The sequence below is a fragment of the Plecotus auritus genome (assembly GCF_963455305.1).
Source record: "Plecotus auritus genome assembly, chromosome: 9".
Classification (NCBI taxonomy): domain Eukaryota; kingdom Metazoa; phylum Chordata; class Mammalia; order Chiroptera; family Vespertilionidae; genus Plecotus; species Plecotus auritus.
This window is the reverse complement of record NC_137783.1, coordinates 23,254,309-23,279,097: the sequence shown is the minus strand read 5'-3', so window position 1 is coordinate 23,279,097 and position 24,789 is coordinate 23,254,309. Positions and strand designations below refer to the sequence as shown.

General features: G+C 44.1%; 1 protein-coding gene across 1 annotated transcript in view; it reads right to left on the bottom strand.

Moving 5' to 3' along the window:
- The window catches only part of BLNK (B cell linker), a 71,632-nt gene that overhangs the window by 26,200 nt on the left and 20,643 nt on the right, over positions 1 to 24,789 (bottom strand). The window contains exons 2-8 of the mRNA XM_080688402.1: positions 24,002 to 24,067; positions 20,249 to 20,298; positions 13,716 to 13,756; positions 8,922 to 9,078; positions 4,413 to 4,573; positions 1,936 to 2,017; positions 700 to 771 (exon numbers count right to left, since the gene is read on the bottom strand). Of these exons, the coding sequence (XP_080544528.1) occupies positions 700 to 771; positions 1,936 to 2,017; positions 4,413 to 4,573; positions 8,922 to 9,078; positions 13,716 to 13,756; positions 20,249 to 20,298; positions 24,002 to 24,067 (629 nt within the window). The remainder of the gene's footprint in view (positions 1 to 699; positions 772 to 1,935; positions 2,018 to 4,412; positions 4,574 to 8,921; positions 9,079 to 13,715; positions 13,757 to 20,248; positions 20,299 to 24,001; positions 24,068 to 24,789) is intronic.

The following is a 24,789-nucleotide window of genomic DNA, read 5'->3' as shown; positions in this document are numbered from 1 at the left end:
AAGGGAAAGCAGGTCAGCATTGGACACCAGAGTTATCACCACAGACAAGAGAAATAAAACCAGAAGAATTAAGGAACCCTAAAGAAAACACATACCATTTCTTTTGTATTTTGCAGGATTTATTTGGGTGGAGATGTTTAATGTAAAAAATAATACCCTTACTGAGCACCTAATGTGGATTGAAAGTTTCACACTCACAATTTCAGAATTCTCCTGTCTCAGTGCACTAACCCCATTTACAGATGAAACAATCTGATGCTTGCAGAGGAAGTACAGGCCCAAAGTGGTACATCTGGTAACTGGGATTCCAACCCAGATCTGTCTGGCTCAAAACCACGCTCTTAACCACCACCATATTCTGAAAGAAGAGCAAGGCTGAGGACTGAATGAGGCAGACATCCTCAGTCAGGGACAGAGGAGAAATCAACAAAGTGCCCATTGAGGTAGGATGAAAACTAGGGCTGGTCTAGTGGAGGTCCAGGTACATCAGAGGGAGGGTGGGTGGGTCCCTTCAACATGGGTGCCACCATGAGGATGAGGGCTTCTGCTATCATTTATTAAGAAATTTGAAAATACAAGTGATTATTTCTTAATATTTGATCTCAGTTGTTTATCTTATTTGCAATAGATTAAAAACCAACCCCCCAAATGTAATCATTCCATGATTTAAAAAAACAGCACATCACACATATTCTTTACCTGAAGCTGTCACTGGAGGAGGGGCTGGCTTCGAGGAGTTATTTGGCTTGGTTGATCTATTCACCATGGGAGCTTAAACACACAAATATGCACATAATGATTATAGATTCAGTCCACTGAAGGGGATTCACACTTATGGGAAAATGCATTGTGGAAATGATGGGTCAGACCAGAGAGTTTGGAGGGAATGGGAAACATACTCATTAAACATATAAGCCATTAAAAAGCCTCCTCAGGAAAAAACAAAAAACAAACAAACAAAACACACACACAACACCGTTAGAATGAATATATTAATGATTAAAGGGATAATGAAATATTTTATGATAAGCATTTTGTTAAAGTGAATACTGGCTTGGAATCCCCTTTGCTAAACTGGAGTTGTAGGAGATGAATATTTTTTTTTTTTATAAATTAGTAGAAGTGTATTGAACCTAATAGTTAAGGGGCCAAATTAACAGCCCCACCCTCCTTGCCACAGCAACACATACCATTTCTTTTGTATTTTCAGGATTTGTTTGGGTGGAGATGTGTAATAGGTGTTTGTTTTCGTGGTGATGGGTGGCCAGGAATTCAGGTGGGTCTTCAAGCCGTTGGTGATGTGTAGGGAATGCCGGAGAGGGTGGCGACATAATGGCGGCGTGAAAACTGAGCACTGCTACTCTAGAGTTTATTAGCTGAGTAATGTTCCCTGAAGAGATCACTCACACAGGAGTACATTCTTCATAGTGACTATATCCAGAGTAAACAGGTGCTGTTCCAAGGAGGGTATGCGGCACTGGCTTTTCAAGATAATTTGTTTGTAATTGCATTTGTTATTCCGTGAAGCATTTACAAACAAAATGTTCCTGAAATAGCATTAAATGTAAAGAACCAGGATACAGAGCATATTTTACTCTCTCATATTTTCCAGGCCTCTGCAGAAATTGTGCCTGGTGCAATATTTGTAAGGCCAGCATGGTGGCTTGTGACTTTGTGAGTATTAGGACAGCTAATGATATGCACCTAGGTGCTTTCATAATTTAAGATGGGAAGAGGACAGAGGAAGAAGGGAAAGACTATGAAATACAGAGATGGCTCACTCAATCTGTCAAAGCAGGCAAATGCTGTGGACACAGACGAGAGAGGCCTGAGCACCATCACTTCTGAGCCCCTTAGTGCTTGCTACCAAATAGTCTCATATACCCCCCGTCCACTGGTAGAAATGTTCAGGTGCTTAAAACTACAAACACTTGCCTTTTTCAGATGGGAGGGAACTGCTTTCTGTGGGATGAATGTAGTTCTCATCTTCATCTTCTACAGGGACCACATAATCAGCCTAAAAGAAATGCATAAGTGAATGAGAAGAATGCTGTACATTCATAGGTTATTGTATGGGAAGAAGTGATTAAAATGTCTTTACTTAAAGAAATTAAATTAAAAAATACCTTTACTGAGATATAATTTATATACCATTAAATTTCCGTACGTAAAGTGCATAATTTAGTGGTTTTTAGTATAGTTGCAGAGTGTGAAACCATCACTGTAATTTAATTTTAAAACATTTTCAACACCCCCAAAAAGGAATGCTATGCCCATTAGTCACTACCCATCTCCTCCCTTCCCATGACCTAGTCAACCAATAATCCACTTTCTGTCTTTAATATTTGCCCATTCTGGACATTGTGTGTAAATGAAATCATACAACATGTAGTCTTTTGTGACTTCTTTCACTTAGTATAATATTTTCAAGGTTCAACCATATATAGGATATATCATTGCTTCATTCCATTTTATGGCCAAATAACATTCCATTGTATGAATATACCATGGTTTGTTTATCCATTCATCAGTTGATGGACATTTGAGTTGTTTTCACTTTTTAACTGTTATGAATAATGTTGCTATGAACATCCATGTGCAAGTTTTTATGTAGGTGTACATTTCTCTTGGGAATATGCCTAGAATTCCTGGGTCATGTTGTAGCTCTATGTTTAACAGTTTGAGGAGTTGCCAAACTCTTTCCCTCCAGCAATTTCTCCACATGCTCACCAATACTTGTTGTCTGTCTGTCTTTTTTATTATAATTATCATCATGGATGTGAAGTAGTATTAACTATGGTTTTGATATGCATTTCCCTGATGGTTAATGATGTTGAGCATCTCAATTCCTTTGACCATTTTGAATCGGGTTGTTTGTATTTTTATTATTGGGTTGTAAGAGTTCTTTAAATGTTCTAAATATAAGTCTCTTATCAGATATATAATTTTAAAAATGTTCTCCCATCCTATAAGTTGTCTTTTTGCTTTCTTGGTGATAACATTTGCAGCACAAAAGTTTTAAATTTTGAAGCTCATTTAAACTATTTTTCTTTTGTTTCTTGTGCTTTTGGTGTTGTATCTAAGAAATCATTGCTTAATCCAAGGTCACAGAGATTTATACACCTGTTTTCTTATAAAAGTTTTATAGTTTTAGCTCTTGCATTTAGGTCTAAGGTCCATTTTTAGTTAATTTTTATATATGGTATGAGAGAGAGTTCCACTTTTATTCATTTGCATATGTCTGCACAGTCATTCTAGCATGGTTTTTTAAAAAAATGATCCTTTCCCCATTGAATTGTCTTGGCACCTGTGTTCATAATTAATTGATCATAAATATAGGATATCAAAAAATGTATACACACACTTTGAATACAGGCAGTGTTTATTAAAATACATTTCATTTTAAAAATGGAGCTATTAGCTGTTAAATTGTGTATACATTTTTTTGGGGCACCTTGTATAGGGAGGGAGTGATTTTTATATTGATATGAATCAAATGAGGTAATCAGATCTCAAAAGTGATTTTACAACCTGCCTTGGTGGGTAGCCAAGATGAGTACTGAGAGAAAAATAAACTAAACCTTTCTTGAGCATATGTTGCCAGGTGTTCATCTGAGTACTTTATATGTGTTGTGTCACTTAATCATTATAACAACGTAATAAGGCAGGTACTACTATCAGCTCTCCCTGCCCACTAGGGGTTTCCTTTATACATCCCACCCCTCTGCATCTTAGAGGAGGACCATGGAGGAGCAGAGAGAAAAGGTGGAGGAATGAAAGCTAGGTGGGGCAGGGCAGAGAGGCAAAGGAGAATAAAGGCAGGAAACTGTCTTACAGAGGAAAGAGAAGATCTCAGGAAACCAGGGGAAGAGAAAGAGGATGATAAGAGGGGCACAGATCTAGTATTGATATTGTACCATATGCCTCCAGGGATTGAAAATGCAGTCCTAGCCAGTTTGGCTCAGTGAATAGAGCGTTGGCCTGCGGACTGAAAGATCCCTGGTTCGATTCTGGTCAAAGGCACATGCCCGGGTTGCAGGCTCGATCCCCAGTGAGGGGCATGCAGGAGGCAGCCAATCAATGATTCTCTCTCATCATTGATGTTTCTATCTCTCTCTCCCTCTCCCTTCTTCTCTGAAATCAATAAAAATATTTTTTTTAAAAAAAGAAAATGCTTATAGTAGGTCATATATGCCATTTTTTTAAGAGAAAGAAAACCACACCCTTTCAGCATAACATTGGAGAGTTAGAGGGTGGCAGTGAAGGCACGAAGTGGCTAGTGCTGGCCAGAGAGCAGGGATGGAAGGAGGAAGACATGCCCGATCCAGACTGTCCTGACGCCTCCCTCCCATCCCACACCACATCCTGCCTTCCACTAGGTCTGGGGAGCCATCAGGATGGTTTTACTTTACCTCATCCTCAAGATCCTTGGGTTTGGGTGGGACTTGAGGTTTCTGCAGAGACGTCGAGGTGGGCATAGTAGAGGCCAGCCTCGCCTTAGCTGAAGGCCAGCTGGGTTTACTGGGAAGGGTCTTGCTGAAGGGTGGAGACTGCCTCTGGCTTGATCGGTTATCTTGAAAGGAACAACAAAGCATGAAATGAAAGGGGCTCCGGGTCATTCCCTGGGAGGAAACCACTGAGCTCTAGAAAGTATAGAACCTCCAGCACCTAAGCAGCCACAAATGAATTGGGGCATTCCTTAAAAGAGTGAAATGACATGTTAGGTAATAAGTTTTAATTGCCCATTGACTTACATTATAAAAAGTAGAAGGTCCTGATCAAAAACATCCTCCCAGAGGAGAGAGAGACCCATGGGCTCAAGAGAGCTGAGGGCCCAGGACCTTCTCACCAGAGGGCACGATGACCTCAGCAGCATGAGGGTCTAAGAGGGGTGCTCCCCCATGGGTTCACATGCTCCATGAACCTTAAGGGCAGAAATTCTCAATCCCACTTACACACAAGAACCACATGGGAGCTTTAAAAAATGCCAAGGCCCAGGACCCACCCCAGACATGACTGATCCTACTCTATAGGTTTGAACTTGTGGAATAGGATCTAGCATTATAGATTTTAAAGGTGCCCCAGGTTATTCTAAGGTGTATTCAGGGTTGCAACTGCTCACCTGGGTGAAACTACATATTCCTCCCCCTCAATGATTTCTCTCAAATCATGGAGAGCTCATGAGTTTCCCCCCCGTCCAGGACTGTCCTTAAGCAGGTATCAGGGAAGCAGTCTAAGCTCTGAAGCCAAATGGCCCTGAGTTTGGTCCCCTGCTCTGCTGCTGACTAGCTGCACTCCTCTGGGCTAGTTGTTATTCAACCTCTCTGGGACTCACATTCCTCATTAACAAAATCTTTATTGTTGAAATTATTACAGATGTCCCTCTTTCCCCACCCCTCAATGGTCCCCCTCCACCTGGTTCCCACCCCACCCCAGGCCTTCACTACCCTATTGTCTGTGTCCATAGGTAATGCATATATGTATATAAGATATTTAATTTCTTCCCACCCCCAACCACCTACCTTTTGAAAATTGTCAGTATGTTCCATTTCCATGCCTCTGATTCAATTTTATTTACTAGTTTATTCTGTTCATTAGATTTCTTATTCATTTATTTTGATAGGTATGTATTAATTGCCATTTTGTTGTTCATATTTTTTATCTTTTTCTTTTTCTTCTTCTTCCTCTTCTTAAAGAATACCCTTCAACATTTCATATAATACTGGATGGTGGTGATGAACTCCTTTAGCTTTCTCTGATCTATGAAGCTGTTTATCTGACCTTCAATTCTAAATGATAGCTTTGCTGTGTAGAGTGAGTAATCTTGGTTGTAGATCCTTGCTATTCATCACTTTAAATATTTCTTGCCACTCCCTTCTGGAGAGTGATCCCTGCGAGGATCTCATAGTTTCTGTTGAGAAATCAGCTGACAGTCCTATTGGCATTCCCGTGTAGGTAACTAACTGCTGTTCTTTTGCTGCTTTTAAGATTCTCTTTTTGTCTTTAGCCCTTGGCATTTTAATTATGATGTGTCTTGGTGTGGTCCTCTTTGGGTTCCTCTTGTTTAGGATTCTCTGTTCTTTCTGGACTTGTAAGTAGATTTCTTTTACCAGGTGGGGGAAGTTTTCTGTCATTATTTCTTCAAATAGGTTTTCAATATCTTGCTCTCTCTCTTCTTCTGGCACCCCCATAACGGAATGTTGGTATTCTTGAAGTTGTCCCAGAGGCTCCTTACACTACCTTCATATTTTTGGATTCTTTTTTCTTTTTGCTCTTCTGGTTGGGTGTTTTTTGCTTCCTCATATTTCAAATAATTGATTTGATTCTCAGAATCCTCTACTCTACTGTTGAATCCCTGTATATTATTATTTTTTTCAGTCAGTGTATGCTTAATTTCTGAATGGTCCTTTTCCATTTTTTTTTTTTGGAGGTTTCTAGAAAATTCTTGAATAACCTTATAACCATGGTTTTGAACTCTACATCCAGTAGTTTGCTTTCTTCCATTTCTTTCATTTGTGATGTATTTTTTGTCTCTGCATCTTGGCTGCTTCCCTGTGTTTGTTTCTATGTATTGGGTAGAGCTGCTAGGTCTCCTTGAGTTGGTAGAGTGACCTTGTGTAGTAGGTATTCTATAGAGCCCAGTGGCTCAGCCTCCCTAGTCACCTGAGCTGGGCACTCTAGGTGCACCCCTTTGTGGGCTGTGAGCACAGTCTTATTGTAGTTGAGACTTGATTGCTGTTGGTGTCACTGGGAGGAATTGACCTCCAGGCCAATTGGCTGTGAGAACAAGCCACGACTACAGTGGGAGAGCTGCTGTGCAGGAGACACCTTTATGGAGCAGGACTTGCTTCAGTGGGGCTTTGGTGCTCACTGAGTCTGCCCCTTGAGTGAGTCACTTATGGACGTGTAGTTGTAATCTGGTATGGCCTGACACTGACCAGTGGGTACACTGACTCTTGGGTCTCCAGGGAGGTGCAAAGTCAGCCACTTCCTGGGGCCACACAGCAGGAGCTACAGAGAGATCTGAAGATTCCTTCTCTTTGTATTGGGTTTGGAAGTGCCCAAATGAGGCCCAGCTGTGAAGCAAGGCAGGCTGGTGCTGGTGCCAGGTCTTGGGCTTTTTATTGATAGGTTTGGGGCTTCCTGACCCAGCTGCAGCTTGTTTGAGAGCAAGGTCAGGCCATTTATATGCAAAAGCCACTGCACACAGCTTGGGTGGGGTTGTAAATTAGATGAGGTGGGGTCTTAGAGAATCACCAGGGTGGAGCAAACAGAAATGGCTGCCAGCATAGGAACAATGATCGCTGCAAGCACCTCTGTCTGAAAGAAAGCTCCCCCGAGTTTCTGCCCCAATGCCAGACAATACAGTTCCTCCTCGTATGTGTCTGTGTCCCCCAAAGCCTCACCCTGGTGCTGGAGCTCAGAGGAAGCAGGACCTTTTAAGTTCTGTTACTGCCTTTTCAGAGGAACAGCTGGGTATCCAGCAGCTTCTGTGTCAATGAGCTCCAATCCCCACTGGTTTTTACAGCCTGTAGGGACTTCTTTTCCCAGCTCTGGGACCCTGGGTTGGGGGTCTGGTGTGTGGCTGGGACCCCTTGCTCCTCCGGGCAGCCTCCGCCGAGACGATCTCCCTCCCCATTAAAAAAGCAGCACACGTGGGTGCTGGACCAGCCCGTTCCACGCCTCCGCACTTCCTACCAGGCTCAGTATGCTTTCTTTTTTACTTCTCTAGTTGTAGGACTTCCACTCAGCCAACTTTCCAGTGGTTCTAGATGATGATTGTTCTGTATTTTAGTTGTAATTATGATGTGGTTGTGGGAGGTGGCGAGTACAGACGTTTACCTATGCCACCATCTTTCTTTCTCTCTCACATTCCTCATTTTTAAAACGAGGATCATCATATCCACCTCAGAGAGATATTGTTTGATCTGTCATATCTTCTTCCTGCCTCAGAAAACCATGTGGGAGCCCAGCCAGTGTGGCTCAGTGTTTGAGTGACAACCCATGAACCAGGAGGTCATGGTTCGATTCCCAGTCAGGGCATGTGCCCGGGTTGCAGGCTCGATCCCCAATGTGGGGTGTGCAGGAGGCAGCCTATCAATGATTCTCTCTTATCATTTATGTTTCTATCTCTCTCTCCCTCTCCCTTCCTCTCTTGAAATCAATAAAAAATATATATTTTAAAAAAAGCCACATTCAGGCCTGGAGGCCAGACCTGAGCTGTGTCCATTTAACCTATGAGGCTAATTCCAGGCTTAAAGCTCCTCATCCCCACCCCCAGTTAAAAGTCTACGGTCTAGACCAGCCTTGGGCAAACTACGGCCCGCGGGCCGGATCCGGCTGTTCTATCCGGTTCTCTTGCTCTCCCCTCCGCTCCTTTACTTTGAATTTATATTAGTTTACACAAACACTCCATCCATGCTTTTGTTCTGGCCCTCCGGTCCAGTTTAAGAACCCATTGTGGCCCTCGAGTCAAAAAGTTTGCCCACCCCTGGTAGACTCTAGACCCAGTGGGGACAGCCAGCCAGTGTGTGGGTGGGAGTGGAAGGAGTGGCAGTAGCAGACACTGGAATCCTTGGTAGCCACCCCTGTTCTGTATAGACCTCTCAAGAGAAATTTGGAACCTTGTGCACAGGAAGCCCGAAGAGAAGTAGGGACTAACCTCGGGGTTGATTTCTCAGACTATTGGGAATTGGGAGCAACCATCAGGGTGTTTTCATTTATCTTTGGTCTGTTTCCAATATTCCTGATTTAGGAAGGATACTTTCCCCCATCAAATGGGCAAGTTTGCCAGCTGGGGCTCCATTACCTGAGTGACCAGATGACCCACCTGGAGATGGTGGGAATGGGAGGTTCTCCGCCAACCTTGGCCTGTCCCCACCTCCCCGCTGAACACCCAGGGTCTGAGGGGACCGCCTCACCTACATACTCGCCCCTGGTGAAGGGCAGGGCTGGGTGAACTGTCCTCGTCTCCTGCTCGACGGGCGGTGGCTCATAACTGTCATCCCCAGTCTCCTCAGCGGGCAGCACGTACATCTCAGAGTCGGAGTGCTCGTCGGGGTTTTCATAGTCGCTGTCCTGCAAGTGCAGACACCGTGCTCAGGGCCCAGCTGTGCCTGGTCGTCAGGACAGACCTGACCTAGAGGGCCAAGCTGCTCCCCCACTGTTGGGATGAGGAAGCCAGGCCTGGACAGGCTGGCTCAGATGGGGTGGAAGCAGGGGTGGGGAACGGGGGCGGGGAGACCAGGTAGACCATTTAACCCGCAGGATGGCTGAACCGTGGGAGAGAAAATATATTTTAAGAAGACAGAAAAATAGAATAACTGTAGGTTTTATTGTCATGAAGGCTGACAGTTGAGGGAAAAATAAGTTTAATAAGGATAGGGCAGTGGTCGGCAAACTGCGGCTCGTGAGCCACATGCGGCTCTTTGGCCCCTTGAATGTGGCTCTTCCACAAAATACCACGGCTTGGGCGAGTCTATTTTGAAGAAGTGGCGTTAGAAGAAGTTTAAGTTTAAAAAATTTGGCTCTCAAAAGAAATGTCAATCATTGTACTGTTGATATTTGGCTCTGTTGACTAATAAGTTTGCCGACCACTGGGATAGGGGAAGGGGACACACAGGAAAACATAAATACCTTTGAGAAGATGAAGTTTAAAAAAAAAAATATATATATATATATATATAACAGAGCTGGTAAGCTAGAGGGGCTGGGCTTCACACGGACTCCACTCTCTATTCTTTTATTAATATAAATTATATTTAAGTTAAGATGGAAAAATACATTGACATGTTTATTCTAGAGTTCAAGCAGTTTGGAAGAATATAACAAAGCCTCCTTCCCAGCCACTCAGTTCCTCTCCCCAGAGGCAAACAGAACCACTAGCTTCGCGTGCATTTTGTTCAGAGCTAGCTTATGTGCATAGCACGCATGCGTATATTTGTGTGGAAGAAATATTTGGTTCAGGAATTAAGAGGTCCTCTGACCTCTGTGTCCATTGCTCTCTCCCCACTGCTGCCTGACAATGCATGATCCACACATGATTTTCCAATGAGTGGGTGATGCATCTGCCCTTTGGCCTGTTTCATTTACTTGCAGTTGTATAACACTGATGCAGGTGTAGTGTTTCCTTCATTGCTGTATCCTCAGGGCCTGTAACAGGGCTGGCACATGATAGGAGCTCAGTATGTTTGGAATGAATGGATAAATACATGAGTGAGGTCTATGCTTTCCTCCTCAGTCTGTAGAGAGATGGGGAGAGGAGAGGAATAGGATGAAGAGTGGGATAAGAAATGAGAAAGGAGGCTGAAAAGAGGGTGTGTTTATTCTTGTCCTAGAGTGGGAGAGAAGGTAGATGGGGTGAGATAAGAAAATTCCTGGAGGGGGGATTTTCCCACACCCCGATCCCAGGAATAGCAGATTTGCGGGGGAAGGGGGCTCAGTAATTCTTCCTGAACCTGAACATGAACTTAGGAGGAATAGAATAATGATAGTAATAATATTATTCTTATAACTGACATTTCTATGTGCTGTATACCTCATTTACTCCTCACCACAATCATGAGATCGTTTTTTAAAACTCTCCTATTTTATACTAGAGGAAACTGAGGCACAGAGGAGTTGAATAATATGAGTCTGCAATCTGTGTTCTGAGAAGTCAATGACTATTCTCAGGCGGGGGGTCTAGGAGGTGAGCTGGGAGTGAAGGAGTGGCTGAGGGAGGCTTATCACGCAAGAGCCTGGCTTCCCATGGCCAGCCTAGTCCAGCATGAGGTGGTTGGAGCCCTGCTCATCCAAGCCAAGGACCCCGTCATTACTGTGGCGGCCTCTCCGGGAGACATCAGGGCAAGTGCAGCTGCTTTAATGAACATCTGGAAAGTGAAAGAATCAGCAGGGACCTGGACCCACGTGCCTGAGAAGAAGGTTTGGGCATCGCTCTTTGTTTCAGTTTTTATGGACCAGGGATGGGACTTCTGAGACTTAATTACCTGGCGGCTGAGGAGCACTGTATATCCTGGGGAGGACTCTGGGGTCCTTGCAGCCCCTCAGGCTGGGCAGCCTGAATGGGAGGATCACATTGGCAGAGGAGGCAGAAAGGAAGGGGAAGAGGGACTCCATGTCAGCTGTTCCTCTGACACTGGGCTGCCTACCAGATGGAGGCAGGAGGACAGGACTGAGACTGTATATCCAGGACCCAGCATAGGCCCTGCAGTAGGACAGGTGCCCACTACACAGCTATGGAATGAATGAATGATTGAGCTGCTGCCTGGGCTCTGCAGGGACTGAGGAAGGAGTGGCTCTCAGGAGAAGTGCTGCACTGGAAAATCTATTCTGTGGGCGATGCACAAGGAGCCCCTTCTGCTCCAAACACAGCAGAATGCATCAAATGCCTCTTTATTTCTTTTTTTAAAAATATGGACTGCTTCATGAATTTGTGTGTCATCCTTGCACGGGGCCATGCTGATCTTCTCTGCATCATTCCAATTTTAGTATATGTACCGCCGAAGTGAGCACTTGAATGCCTTTTTATCAAGAGAATAAAAAAAGGAATATCTTCAAACTTGTGAGAGTTTAAAAAAAATCCTTATATTATAAATTCTGGCAAATTATTATAAATTCTGGCAAACGAAATTTAATCATTAATTCAATATTCAACAAGTGTAATATGTTGGGTAATCTGATGGACACTTGAAGAAGGGAATGTGTAATAAGACAAAATTTCAAGTTGTGCATTTATTCATTTAATCAGTTATTAATTATTGAGTGCCTAGTATGTGCCAGGAATTGTGCTTGACTCTGAGCACACTCCCTCACAGAGATTATATTCTAGCAAGGAAACCTGATGACACACAAATAGTGAAAAATAAATAACAAGTAGACCTTTAAACCCATAAAATGTCTATCACTAGCGATAGATGCACTTAGGGGAATGGTCAGGGGCCTGAGACAGACGCGTAGGGGGCGCGATTCTACCCTGGATGCGGTACCTGGAAGGCCTGCCTGAGGAGACATTTAAACCTAGCCTGGAGGACGAGAAGGAAGAATGGAAGACTGCTCTTCGTTTCTCCTCTTTTGCCTTCTTTTTCCTGCCCAAGGACCACGAGTCTGAAGTCGCTGAGGCAGGCAGGGCCTTGGCATGCTGTAGGAACGGAGGGCAGGCTGTGCGCCTGGGCTGCGATGAGGCCTTGGGAGGGGGTGCACTCGGGGTGGGGAAGGCGGGACAGGTCCACCGGGCCAGATTTCACAGACCCTAGCGGTGGTACAAGTCTGGATTTCGTCCGTTAAGGTCAAAATAATTGAGTGAATGTTTCTCAATCCTTATTACAGTTGGTGCCTTGATTCTGGTTGTTCGACTTTGAGATACGTCTTTTCCTCATCTTCAGGCTGATTTTATTTTGTGCTTCCTAATTCCCCACTGTGTGCTTTTTTTTACCCAGCCAGCAAGCTGAATTTCCTTGGTTTCCCTCAGCATGAGGACCAGCTTCTTAACTTTACTAGGATGTGTCTCAGTGCGCGTAGCCAGCAGGGGGCGCAGTTGCAGTGCTTCTGAGGGATCAGTGACAGCTGGGCTCCGGGAAATAATTCCATGCCCAAGTGACCTGTATGTAGAGAGGCCATTTGTCCCCTCTTTTAAAAAAATCTTTTCTCTGCAGTCGAAAAGGGAGGAACTTCTGGCTCCTTATACTCGGAGTACACTCCAGGTGGTTTACACAGCATGAGCCCAGGGTCAATTCTGGACTCTGGACAGGAGTCCCCCTTCTCATTCTGGCCGCTGAGTAACTGAACACAGTGGGCAAGTCATTTTCATTCTTTTGGCCTTAGTTCCCTTATATGGTATGTTGTCGTGTAGAGACCCTCTTGGATCCGTTCCGGATCTAAAGTTCACAGGTTGGATTCACAGGCATGAATTTGATATATGAGAAATAATTATTGGGAAGAAAAGTTTTTAGGATGTCTTGTCCCTATAAGACTCAGCCTAAGAGCGAAGTGGCTGCTGGGGTTTTGTGGGTTGTAAAGACACCTCGAAGAGGTTTAAAGTTAATTTGGACATGCCACCCCCTCAATGTCATCATGGCCAGGGCCCCCTCTCTCACTCTGGCCTCCGATGCTCTGCTAGCCTGCATGGTCACAGCAAGCACCTTGGAGCCTGTGTCTGAGATCTGAGTGTCTGAGTGAGAATTTTGGAACTGCAAGTTAAATTCTTCATGCCTTCGTTTCTTCAGCTGTAAAACTGGTGGGGCTAACATTCAAAATGTTTAACAATGGCCCTAAAGAGTGTCCCAATGCCCCTGATGTGCCAGGCATTTACTCTTTGGTTGTTGGTTTGTTAGAGCTTCTGGGCAGGGGCCAGGAAGTGATGGGCACTGGGGAATTCAGGACCGAGGCATTTGCTAACTGACATGGAAATATGTAAACAGTTTACCATCTGTTTTGGCCATGCTGGTGAGTACTCTGAATATTAGCAGCAAATGGGGATAAGAATGCTTACAGAGGGCTGTGGTGGGGCTTAGGTGAGGCAATGCACATAAAGCTCTTAGCCTGGCACGGTGAAGCTCAAAGCAGCCTGTATGAGGTTATTGCTGCCTCGTCTGCAGGTGGCCCAGCCATCTCCTCTCGGTGATGTGCAGCTGACCACCAGTGTGTGATTCAGAAATAAACCCTTAGAAAAGCCCTGGTGGAAACAGTACCCTCCTCGTCCCAGGAGCAATACTTACAAAGTCATCTGACCATTGCTCCTCTTCGTCGGCAGGGCTCTCTGAAACGACACGGAGGAGGCAGAATGCAGAAACGTAAATCTTAGCTGGCAGCTCTACCCCGTCCACAGCACCTGCACCTGCCTTCCCTGCCCTGGGGCTTCCTGGTCCCCTTTACTTGACCCTGAATGGTTATTACAGTCATCTAATATTCACCACTTTCAAATCCTTTTTTTTTTTAAAGTCAGTTCTCACAGCATTCAGAGATGTCTCACTGGGAGCAGAGAAATGGTGCATCTGACCCATGTCTGTCTTTGTCAAGGGACATTTTGGGGACCTTAGAGTAACCCAGTAGGAACCTGCAGTCCATACTGTGTTGCTCCCAAGGATTTCTTTGAATCAGTGTGTGGATGGTGCAGTAGGAAGAGCACTGGACCTGGATTCAGACCTAAATTCTCATCCAGGCTCTGCTCCTAACCAGTTGGAGAGTGGGCAAGAACTTCCAGATTTATAAAAAGAGAGAATAACTTCTAAGATTCTCTCTGAAGAAAATTTGTGTCCAGCGCTTTACCACATGCCAGGCATTATTAGGGATTTGCACTCATTTAGCGCTCCTAAAACCCTATTGAGGAAGCTGCGGCCTCAAGAAAATAGGCCATTTGCCCAAGGTCAGATAGTGAATAGTGGAGCCCTACGGGCTGACTTCCAAGTGCGAGCTCTGAAGCCCCATGCCATGCTGCTCACTGTCTTTGAGCTCCAGGGTGCAGGCACCATCCTAGACTCTGCAGGGGCATGAAAATGGAGATGACAGCCCAGCCGGCATGGCTCAGTGGTTGAGCATTGACCTATGAACCAGGAGGTCACAGTTTGATTCCTGGTCAGGGCACATGCCTGGGTTGCGGTCTTGATCCCCAGTGTGGGGTGTGCAGGAGGCAGCCGATCAATGACTCTCTCATCATTGACGTTTCTATCTCCCTCTCCATCTCCATTCCTCTCAATAAAAGAATACTTTTTAAAAAATGGATATGGTCTTAGCTGGTTTGGTTCAGTGGATAGAGCATCAGCTTGTGAACTGAAGGGTCCCAGGTTCAATTCCAGTCAGGGGCATATGCCTGGGTTGCGGGTTTGATCCCCAGTTGGAGGCGTGCACCTGGCACTTACACCCTACAATGGCCACAGTGGCCCCCATCTCAGTGTCTGCTCCAAGCTAAGTCATGTACGGTCCAGTGTCTTGCTTAAAAGCCTGATTCTGTGATTTGTTAGCTGTGTGACCTTAGGTGAATTGCTTACCCCCAGGCCTCAGTTTTCTCATCACTAAAATGGACATGATTAGCAGTACTTATATCATAAGGTTTTGAGAGAATGAAAGTGAAAGGACACATGGAAAGTACTTAGAGGCGTGCCTGACACAGAGTTAGGGCCCAGTGAATGATAGTTATTACTATCGATTGACTTTCTCCCTAATTCTCACAATAACCTGGAAGATAGGTAATCTTATATAGGGATCTGAGGCCTGGGGAAGTTACAAAACTTTTCTTGGTTCACGCAGTGCTTAAGGGACAAAGCCAGGATTCCACCCCAAGTCAAAAGGACCCCAAAGTTCCAGGTCTTCTCACTGAGCCACCCTGTACAACAGTAATAAAAGACCTAGAGTTGAGGAGAACAATTGTGTATCAGACAGTCCAGGTGGTGTAAAATTTCCTGGTGTTTCAGCACTTGGGGTCATGGCCAGGTGCTCGGAAAGATCGAGAAGGGTGTGGTCAGTGAGGGCATGAAGCTTTCTGTCAAAGACGGAATTGAACTGTGCCCTGAAGGACCAGTGGGACTTGAGCAAGAGAATGAAGATGAAGGAGGGCATCTCCCTCTCATCCCCTGAAACAAGCTTGTGTGTCAGTCCCAGAAGCAGGACTTAGCTGAGGGATGGAAGGGGCATCCATAAGGGACAGATGTGCACAGAATGAATGGGCTGCACTGGAGAGTCACAGGAGAATATGCCAGGAGGGAAAACAAAGCTAGATTCACTGCCAGCCAAGGGGTTGTGCCAGCCACAGTGTACACTGTGGTCCTAGTTACAAGCTGGAGATGGGGAAGCTAATGAGTATGGTGTTTGAGTAACTCAGCCATGAAGAGATGAAGGCTGAAATAGGTTGGGGGTCTTGGGAGGGGAGGGACCAGGGGAGCTTCTGCAATGACCTCAGCAGGCTCTGGGGTCACCACCTCTGGAAGGACAGCAAAGGGCTCTGTGGAGTGATCTTGATTGAAGGGGTGAAGGCAAGGGGATGAAGTCAGCCTTTCGGTTCTGGGTCCTCAGGAGCACCAGAGACTGTGGGGCTGTGCTGGTGGCATCCTGGCCATGGACTTTAGGGGTGCACGCCACAGTTGGTGTCTGACACACAGCCTCAGCTGTGGCTCTGATTCCACTCTGGCTGTGCCCTGGACCACGGATCCTCCCATTTCTCCTCCTACAGAGCTGGTGGTGGGATGCAGGGACCAATGGGAAGACCGCAGTGGGATGCAGGAAGGGAAGAAGGAAGGCAGGTGGACCAGCTTTGGTGGTGGGGACAGATTCAGGGAAGGAATATAAAACAGAACTGTAAAGGCAGGGGAGGCTGTGAGTGGACAGTCCCACTAGGTACACCCTGAAAAGATAAAGGAATATGACTTAGTGTGGGAACTGAGGTCAAGGCCAGATCCAGCCTGGCTAGGAGAGGTGACTTGAATTTAAATGCATCTTAGAAATTCCCTTTTTTGGTATGTTTATTCATCCCTACCTAGGGCCCTATTAACAGGGTGCTGAGTGTGCATAGAGGGGGACATAGTCGTGGCTTAGCCATCACCTGGCTGTGTGACCTTGGCTGTCACTTTGCCTCTGTGGTTTCCAGTTATCCCTAACATGAAAAGCTTGGATTGGGTGATCTTCTAGGCTATAAAATACCTTTGAGTCCAAGTTTCATTCCTTTATTCTTAGTTCCATGAGGCAGGACTGATGTGGAATCAGCTCTCCTCATGTGAACTTTGTTGGTAGCACCAGTTAGAGTGTAAATGAGGAGACAGAAAACCAAGCGCTTGCTGGCTTCACTGAGGACATGGAAGCAAAAGCAGTGCTATATTTCACTTCCTTTGTGGACAAAGGGTTGTTATGCATATCCCATCCTTCTGTGGTGGACATTTACCCAGAAATCCCTGTGCAGGTAACTTCCTCTGCCCCACCCCAGCACTTCTCTGATCTCTTCCCTGCATGACATCAGTGGTGGGAGCAGAGGATGGGCCTCCTAGGGACAGCACAGCAGCCTCTGGCTAGCAGAGCCCAAGCATACAAGGAGAGAGGCCTTATTCAGTTCTGACCTCTCAGGGCTTGTGCAGGGACCAGGGGAGCTTCTGCAATGACCTCAGCAGGCTCTGAGGTCACCACGACTGGTTCTCTCTACATCCGCCTCCCTCCCCACTGCCTGCTCCTGAGCCAGACAGACACTAGAGGTTGTTCAACTATGAAAGCACAGGAACTGGAAAGCGGGTTCTGGTGTTAATGTCAGAGGCTCTGGGAGTTCAAAATAGTAAGAAATTCCCCAGAAAAGTGTAACCATCTCAGCTTGGGTCAAAGGGAGGAACAGCGGAATGGGAACTGGGGTGGGTTTCCTGTAGTGGCTGCAGTAATCTTGGGCATGTTACTTAACATTCCTGAGGTGCATTTTCTTCACCTGGCAAATCAAGTTTGACCAAATATAGCAGGCTAATTTTTAATGATAATTTTGTGTGGCCCATGAATATGTCATAAATATCCAAATGGCCCTTGGCAGAAAAAAGGTTCCTCGCCCCTGTAAGGAGAGGAAGGGCTGTGGTGATTCTTCCGCTGACCGCTGTGGCTGCTGGCCCTTTCCATCCTCTGCTTCCTGAAGGTCACCATCACCAAGGTCAACACATTTTCCTAGGTAGAGGGTGGGGAAGCCATTTGCTTCTGGGACTCGAAAAAGGACAGAATTCCCACATATGGGGGAGAGAGGTGGGGCTGTTTCAGGAGTCTTTGGTCGACCCAAATGCTCCAGAGAGTGCCTGACTGGGCTCTGGGGCTCTGGAGGTCTGATGGGCTAAAGTCTCCAAGCACTGGCACCTTCAGGGACCTTGCAGACTCCTTATGTTCAGGAGGAGCTGTCAGGGATGGTTTCCAAGGCCCCAGGCTTGCAACTGTTCAGGGTCCCCAAGGCTCAGAGGAAGCAGCTGGAAATGTTTCTAGAACATGAGTTGGGGCAGGGGGAAGGGGGCAGAGGGAAATGGCAAGGGAGGTACTCACTGCAGGTGGTGATGGTGGTTTTACCAAAAGGACCTTTTCTGGGGACTGGGTGTCAGAGCAGAGGAGAGTAGGCAAGGCCTGGTGAGGGGATCTCAGCAATAGGATGAATTTGTGAGATCCAGGAACTTCAATGGATTTGACAGTTCAGGAGCAGCAGTTAAGGAGAGTTGGTAGATTATAGCAGGATTTCTCAAATTTAATATACGTACATTCAGATACCCTGGAGCTCTAGTTAAAATACAAAATTCTGATCCCTTAGTTCTTGGGGTGGGGCAGAGAGTCTACATTTCTAACCAGCTCCCAGGTAATGCTGATGCTGCACGCTAGGGATCGCACTTTAAGCAGCAAAGGCTTAGAAGACCCAGCTGAGACCCAGAGAGATTAAGTACAAACTGGAAGATGCAAGTTCCTAAAGCCAGGGGAGTTTAGGAGAAGCTTGCTTCATCCCTGGGCCCGGGGCTCCAGAGACCTGCATTTCTGTGCGTGTAGAGTATTAGGGTTGGCGGGAACGTGGCAGAGCTTCTAGTTCAGTCCTGTGTGATATAGAAAGGAGAGGAGAGTGTGTTGTCCAGGGTTACACAGCCTGTGGCTAGGCACTGAAGGACCTTGTACGCAGGCTCAGTGGTTGGCAATTCCTCCTGCTGCTGATGTAAAGCCATGAGAATATAATGCAAAGGTATTTCAGAACAACTCTCTGGTGGAGGTGAGAGGACCACATGGGATTAGGAATTAACAAGACTATTTAGAGGCTCTGTACTGGGACACGCAGGCTTATGACAGGGCTCTGAACTGTAGCTATGTGAATAGAGAGGGACAAACATATTTGAGAGACACTTAAAAGCTAGAATTAATAGGATTTAGAGATTAATTTTTTTTGTAAGGGGGAAGGAAGAGGAGGAATCAATGATGATCTCTAGTGTGTATGGGTTAGGGCCAAGGATGAATAAATGATGACTGTTACCTGGCTTTTGCCCAAGTAAAAAAATACAAGAGAAGGAGGGGTCCGTATGGCCATCAGGACAGACTATGGAAGCCACAAGGAAATGGGTCACATCTATATCCCTCCAGGGCTGCCTGCCCTTGACTGGACCAGACAGGTTTGGGAGGTCATCCCAGGAGATGTCCCAGCAGAAAGTGGGCCTCGTTTGTGGTACATGGTGGTGGGGTAGGTCTAAGCATTGGATTGGATGTTAGACTGTATGACCTCTGGGGCTCCTATTAAACTCCATGATTTCATATTTTCCCATCTAAGCTTTGGGTACTTAACAGGTATAGCCTGCTTTGTTTTCTTTTCATTTTTAGAATTTGGAGAGAAGAATAAGGGTTGTTTTTTGTTGTTGTTGTTTTACTGAGGGCTATATAGATCTGTCCATATCTAAGAAATCTTTACATTTAAGCCATTAGAAATATATTTTAGACCTATCCTCCTAAGGCATCTGTTCTAGAAAAGGGAAGTATGCTGGATAATTTACTTTGCTCACAACTGCCATAAAAACTACCAACCTCAAGAGTAACTATTCTCCCCTGACAAAGTTGATCCTACTTAGAATGGGAAAGGATTGAGTAACCGTGTGCCCCCAATAATTTATCCCCACGCCCTTCAAATATCCATTTTAAGTTCTTTATCCAGGAAGCCTTCCTTTCCCCGCTTCCCCCACATCTTCCACATCAGATTAGATCAGATACTGCTGTAGAACTTTGTGCTTCCCGATCACACTGAAATGTAATTGCTTTTAACACCATCTGTCTTCCCTTCTAGACAATGAAGTCTGTGAGTGTGCTGCTATCTTATTTAGTACTGTGTTTCTACCTGAGACCTTGTATGTGCCTGACACATGGAAGATGCTTAATAAAAGTTTGATAAATAGATGACTGAATGGATGGATGGTTGGTCGGATGGATGGATAGGATTTGGTCATTCTTAAAATTAAGATGGGCACCTTTTGCCCTATCTGGTTTTGCTCAGTGGTTAGAGCCTTGGCCTGTGGACTGAAGAGTCCCGGGTTCAGTTCTGGTCAAGGGCACATGGCCAGGTTGTGGGCTCGATCCCCAGTAGGGGGCGTGCAGGAGGCAGCCAATCAAAGATTCTCTCTCATCATTGATGTTTCAACCTCTCCTTCTCCCTTCCTCTCTGAAATCAATAAAATTTTTTTTTAAAAAATGGGCACCTTTTGTTTCCATGTGAGTAGAACATAGTTCTCTTTTCAAGAAGTAAATATACACCTTAAATTAGTCAAGAATCCAAGTATTTTAGAAATGCTCTTACCAGAGGCATAGTCCCTTCGAGGAACACTTGGAGGTGCTTTGACTTTCAGCCTGTGGGAAACAACCATTAGACAAAAGGTCAGTGGGTAGGACATCTGTTACCAAGGCCCATAATATAAGCAGATATAGAGATAATAGATAGATAACGAATAGAATAATGGCTTTTTTTGGACCCATTGCATCGAAAGACTAAATATATTGAAAATGTAGCCAGGCCATTAATCAGAGGTTTCCCAGCTCTCCCCTTGTCCCCAGTGCACAATGTGGCTGTGACTTGGCAAAGGTGAAGCCAAGCAGAGAAAGGGCTTTGAGAGGTCAGAGTAGAAGCACCGAGGCCAGAGGTTCAAGGAAGATAAGTGATGAATGTCGATTGGTTGATAGGAATGTAAGGGAAGACGTACTCTACTTTAATAAATAATTAATAAACACTTTAATAGGAAAAATTAGTTATAATGAGCACTTTAATTATAGGTTGGACTGAAATTGTTTTTGCGCTATTGAAAAACTGACAAGTGAGCAGTGAGTATCTCTAGGCTGGGGATTGTGATATTTCGCTTAGTTAGAAGTTGAAGTGCTTCAAGTACTTTCAAAACTTCTGTAATATCTTTATACACATATGAAATGTTCTGAATATTCACAATCCTTCCCCACTCATTAAAAGAAGAAAGTTAAAATTACATTTTAAAAATGCATCCCAATTTTTAGGCTTTTTATGAGTATTGTCAACACCTTCCCTTCCATTACAGGTATTTGAAATGGTTAAGGCTTATGGTAAATTATTATTTTTAATAATGGTTACCAATTTTATTTGAGAATGATTTACTTAATTAAAAATTTAAATATATAAGTGAAACCTATATCCAGTAGACTTTGTTTACTAAAATATCACAATCTTTAGAAGCAGCATACAGTATAAGGTAATCATCACATACAAAGCATATTTCCTTTCTTGGAGAAAAAAAAATAGCAGTTCAGAAATTCATGTTTGATTACAAAAAACAAGACTTATAAACCAGAATTGTAATGATGCAAAAATAACAATATTTATATTTGTGTAGAAATCCTGCTTTTTGTTTTCCCAAAGATTCTCACATCTATTATTTCATTCGATTCTCAGAGCAAACCTGCTAGCAGGGTGTGCTGGGGAAGATACGATCGTTAGACCCGTGATGAGGTCCAGAGAGAGAGAGAGAGAGATTGCCAAAGGTGTTGTAGGGAAGAAAAACAAGGCAAAACTGGGTCTGGGCCAGGTCTCTTCATGGACCAGTAGAATTTCAAAAAGCACAAACCAACTATTTCCCACTTTTGTAATCATTTCCTAAAAGAAAAGAAAGGTTATTTTAATCCCCCCCCCCCGCCCCCAAACATATGAAGGTCATCATCTCAGAATAAAGTACAGACTCAAGAAAGGACTGGGTCACTGAACACAGGCCAGGAATAAAAGGTGTGGCTTGGGCCCCACTTAGCAGCCAGCAGCTACACGCCAACCCCCAGCATTTCAAGATCCTTATTTTCTCAGTTGGCCGTGACCAGTGACGACTCTGTCACAGTCTTGGGTTAGGAAACCAGTGTGTTCAACTGTGCTTCCTCCTTTCATGGGGGCACCTGTTGCCTGGCAATGAGTGAGAGCTAAGAACGACAAGTCACTTCAAACCAAAGGGCCATTGACTTCACCGGGGGTCATGACTATGGCAGCCCTATTTTCCAAGCTGAGAAGAAACCTCGGCTTGTCAAGTGAAAGTGCATTTTTTGGAAAACAAGAAGTGCAATGCGTATACTGCAATGGAAACTGCCTGGAAAAATTTGAGCCCTATGGCTGCTGTAAGTATGATTGACCATAGAATGGCCATTTTATATAGAGGCTTCATACTATTGAGAAAACTGCTGCCTTGTAAAACTGGTGGCTGTGAGATAATCTAGAATTGCTAGTGATTAAAACAATGATAGTAGGGCTCTCTCATTTCAATGAAATTCTGAAATAAATGAAAACAATCAACACACCTCTCCTCTCCCAGTCACAGGGTAGACCAGAAAACGAATTCTCCTCCTCCATGATGACTATTGCCCCACAAGCAGAAGACCATTTTAACTATTTTATGATGATCACTTATACATATTGAGACTCATTTACATTTTATAGTGTGAAAACACCACAAAAGTGATTTATTTTAAGTTTTGCAAAGACCAGAAAGAATGAAGATACTGTGCTCTGAAGGCAATGTGCTTTCATACACCATGGGTGGTACTGGGAAAGCAAATTGCTAACATCAATAAAGACTTCAAGGGCACAAATCCTTCAACCCAGAAATTTCATTTCAAGAATTTAGCTTTCTGGTATACTCAAAGTCGGCAAAGGATATTTGTTAAAATATTATTTGTGTCAGTTAAACTGAAAGAAGTGCCCACAAAATTTCGATCTTATCTAAATAGATATTATCAAATTGCCTTCTAAAAATGTTCTGGCCCTAACCGGTTTGGCTCAGTGGCGAGCGTCGGCCTGCGGACTGAAGGGTCCCAGGTTCGATTCTGGTCAAGGGCATGTACCTTGGTTGCGGGCACATACCCAGTAGGGAGTGTACAGGAGGCAGCTGATCGATGTTTCTCTCTCATCGATGTTTCTGACTCTCTATCCCTCTCTCTTCCTCTCTGTAAAATATCAATAAAATATTTTTTAAAAAAAGTTCTTGTTTAAATTCCCAACCTTTCTCCCCTCCCCCCGCCCTTCAAAAAATGTCCAACAATATATGCTTGGTGAAATTAACAATAATATATTTCTAGTAGACTATTAATCAGCTTTTTAAAAGGGAATATGGTTTATTTTCACATACCAACAAAGAAAGATGTGCATGATATACCATTAAGTAAAATCACCAAACAAAGCAAGTTGGTAGAATGGTTTATAAATATGATGCCATTCATGATAAAAATGTTTTGTGTGTATAGGCATGCATTGTATCCATGTTATTGTATGTATATGTCTGTGTAAGCTTATATATATATAGATTTACATACCAAACTCACACATGACAATGTCCATTTTGGGGAGTAGGTTAAAGTGGGGATATGAAGAAGTAGAAGCTTTTGACTTTATACAACTCTGCACTCTTTGATATTTCCCACGCTGGTGAATCTGTATTACTTTCTTAAAAAAACCAAAACTTAAAAACTTAACAAATAACAGTTCTCCTTTTCGCTTGATTTAGATTTTGAGTGTCAAATGCGGGTATGTACAATATCATGTACAATTTTTCTTCTCTTAACAAAAGCTTAAGAGTTTGGGGTGTGCAGGAAGATTTAGAATTCTAGCTTTCCCTCTACAAGTGCCAACTGAAAACACCATTTTGGGCAATACCTGAAAAAGCAGAAATCACAATACGGAAGACAGGTATGGCGTCCCAAAGGATTCTTCCAATCATGTCCTCAAGACCCTTAGCTAAATGGTTTTGGAAGTTGATTTTCCTACTCTGGTAAATGTCATTTTGACATTTGCTCAGCACCTCAGATGGCATCGCTCACCTTTTGAGCAGGAGAGGGAAAGTGAAGTGCCCTGAGAACCACCCCGTTCGCTCAGCACGGTTCCTGAATGTGGCTCTGAGCGCCGTGGACTCCAGCCACGAGTAAGAAAGGGTTACATGCTAAAGAGGTTGCAACTCCTCACCCGGTAACAGAGAACTTTGTTTTTCTCCCCGATTGCAGGCTGGCATAACATGTTGTTCATATAAGTACTCATATAGTGCTCTGGAGTCTAACTTACTTTTTGATTTTGTTCATTATTCCACCATCATTGTTCTTAATATCATGGACCATCTTTTGAAGCTGCCTGTAAGAGACAAAAGTTAAACATAAATATTAATAACTATGTTGATTTTTTAAAAAAATCTTCTATCCTTCTTGAAAAGAGAGACAGAGAGAGATAGAACCCTACCATAAAATCCCATATAGCATGAATTATATTGCATTTCTTTAAGTTTAATTAATCATATTTAATTGAGTTGACCATCTGCTACTTGAGTAGAGGGAAAGGGTGACTGATTCTATGGTTCTATAAGGAATGTGGTCATTGGGCCATGGCCCCATCAGGCGTCTGTGAAAGGGAATTCTGATTCCCAGAGCTGTCTGTTCTGAGGAGACACGTGAGGTCCAAGCCCTCTGATCCCATCATAAGCTCGTTGTTCATCACTTACTGTCCTCTCAGCACCTATATTGCAAGAATGGGGCTACCTTGAAGCACACAGGATAGGCTGAAATCAGGTCCAACATTTTTTTCGTTAACTTTACTAGGTAGAATTTGGAAAAATTCTACCTAGTAATTTTACATGTCATTTAAAAGTTGCACATATAGAAAATCCATAAAGAAAATGATTAGTGAATCTGGTTGCACAGGTATTTGAAACTTCTGTAGAACAAAAGTAATATGCACAAAAATCAAAAGATAAATGACATGCGGAAGAAATATCTGTAACACATAACAATAATGGTAATGATTGCAATAATGACTACAATTTTTGATTTACAAAGAAATCTTACAAAGTAAAAAATGAT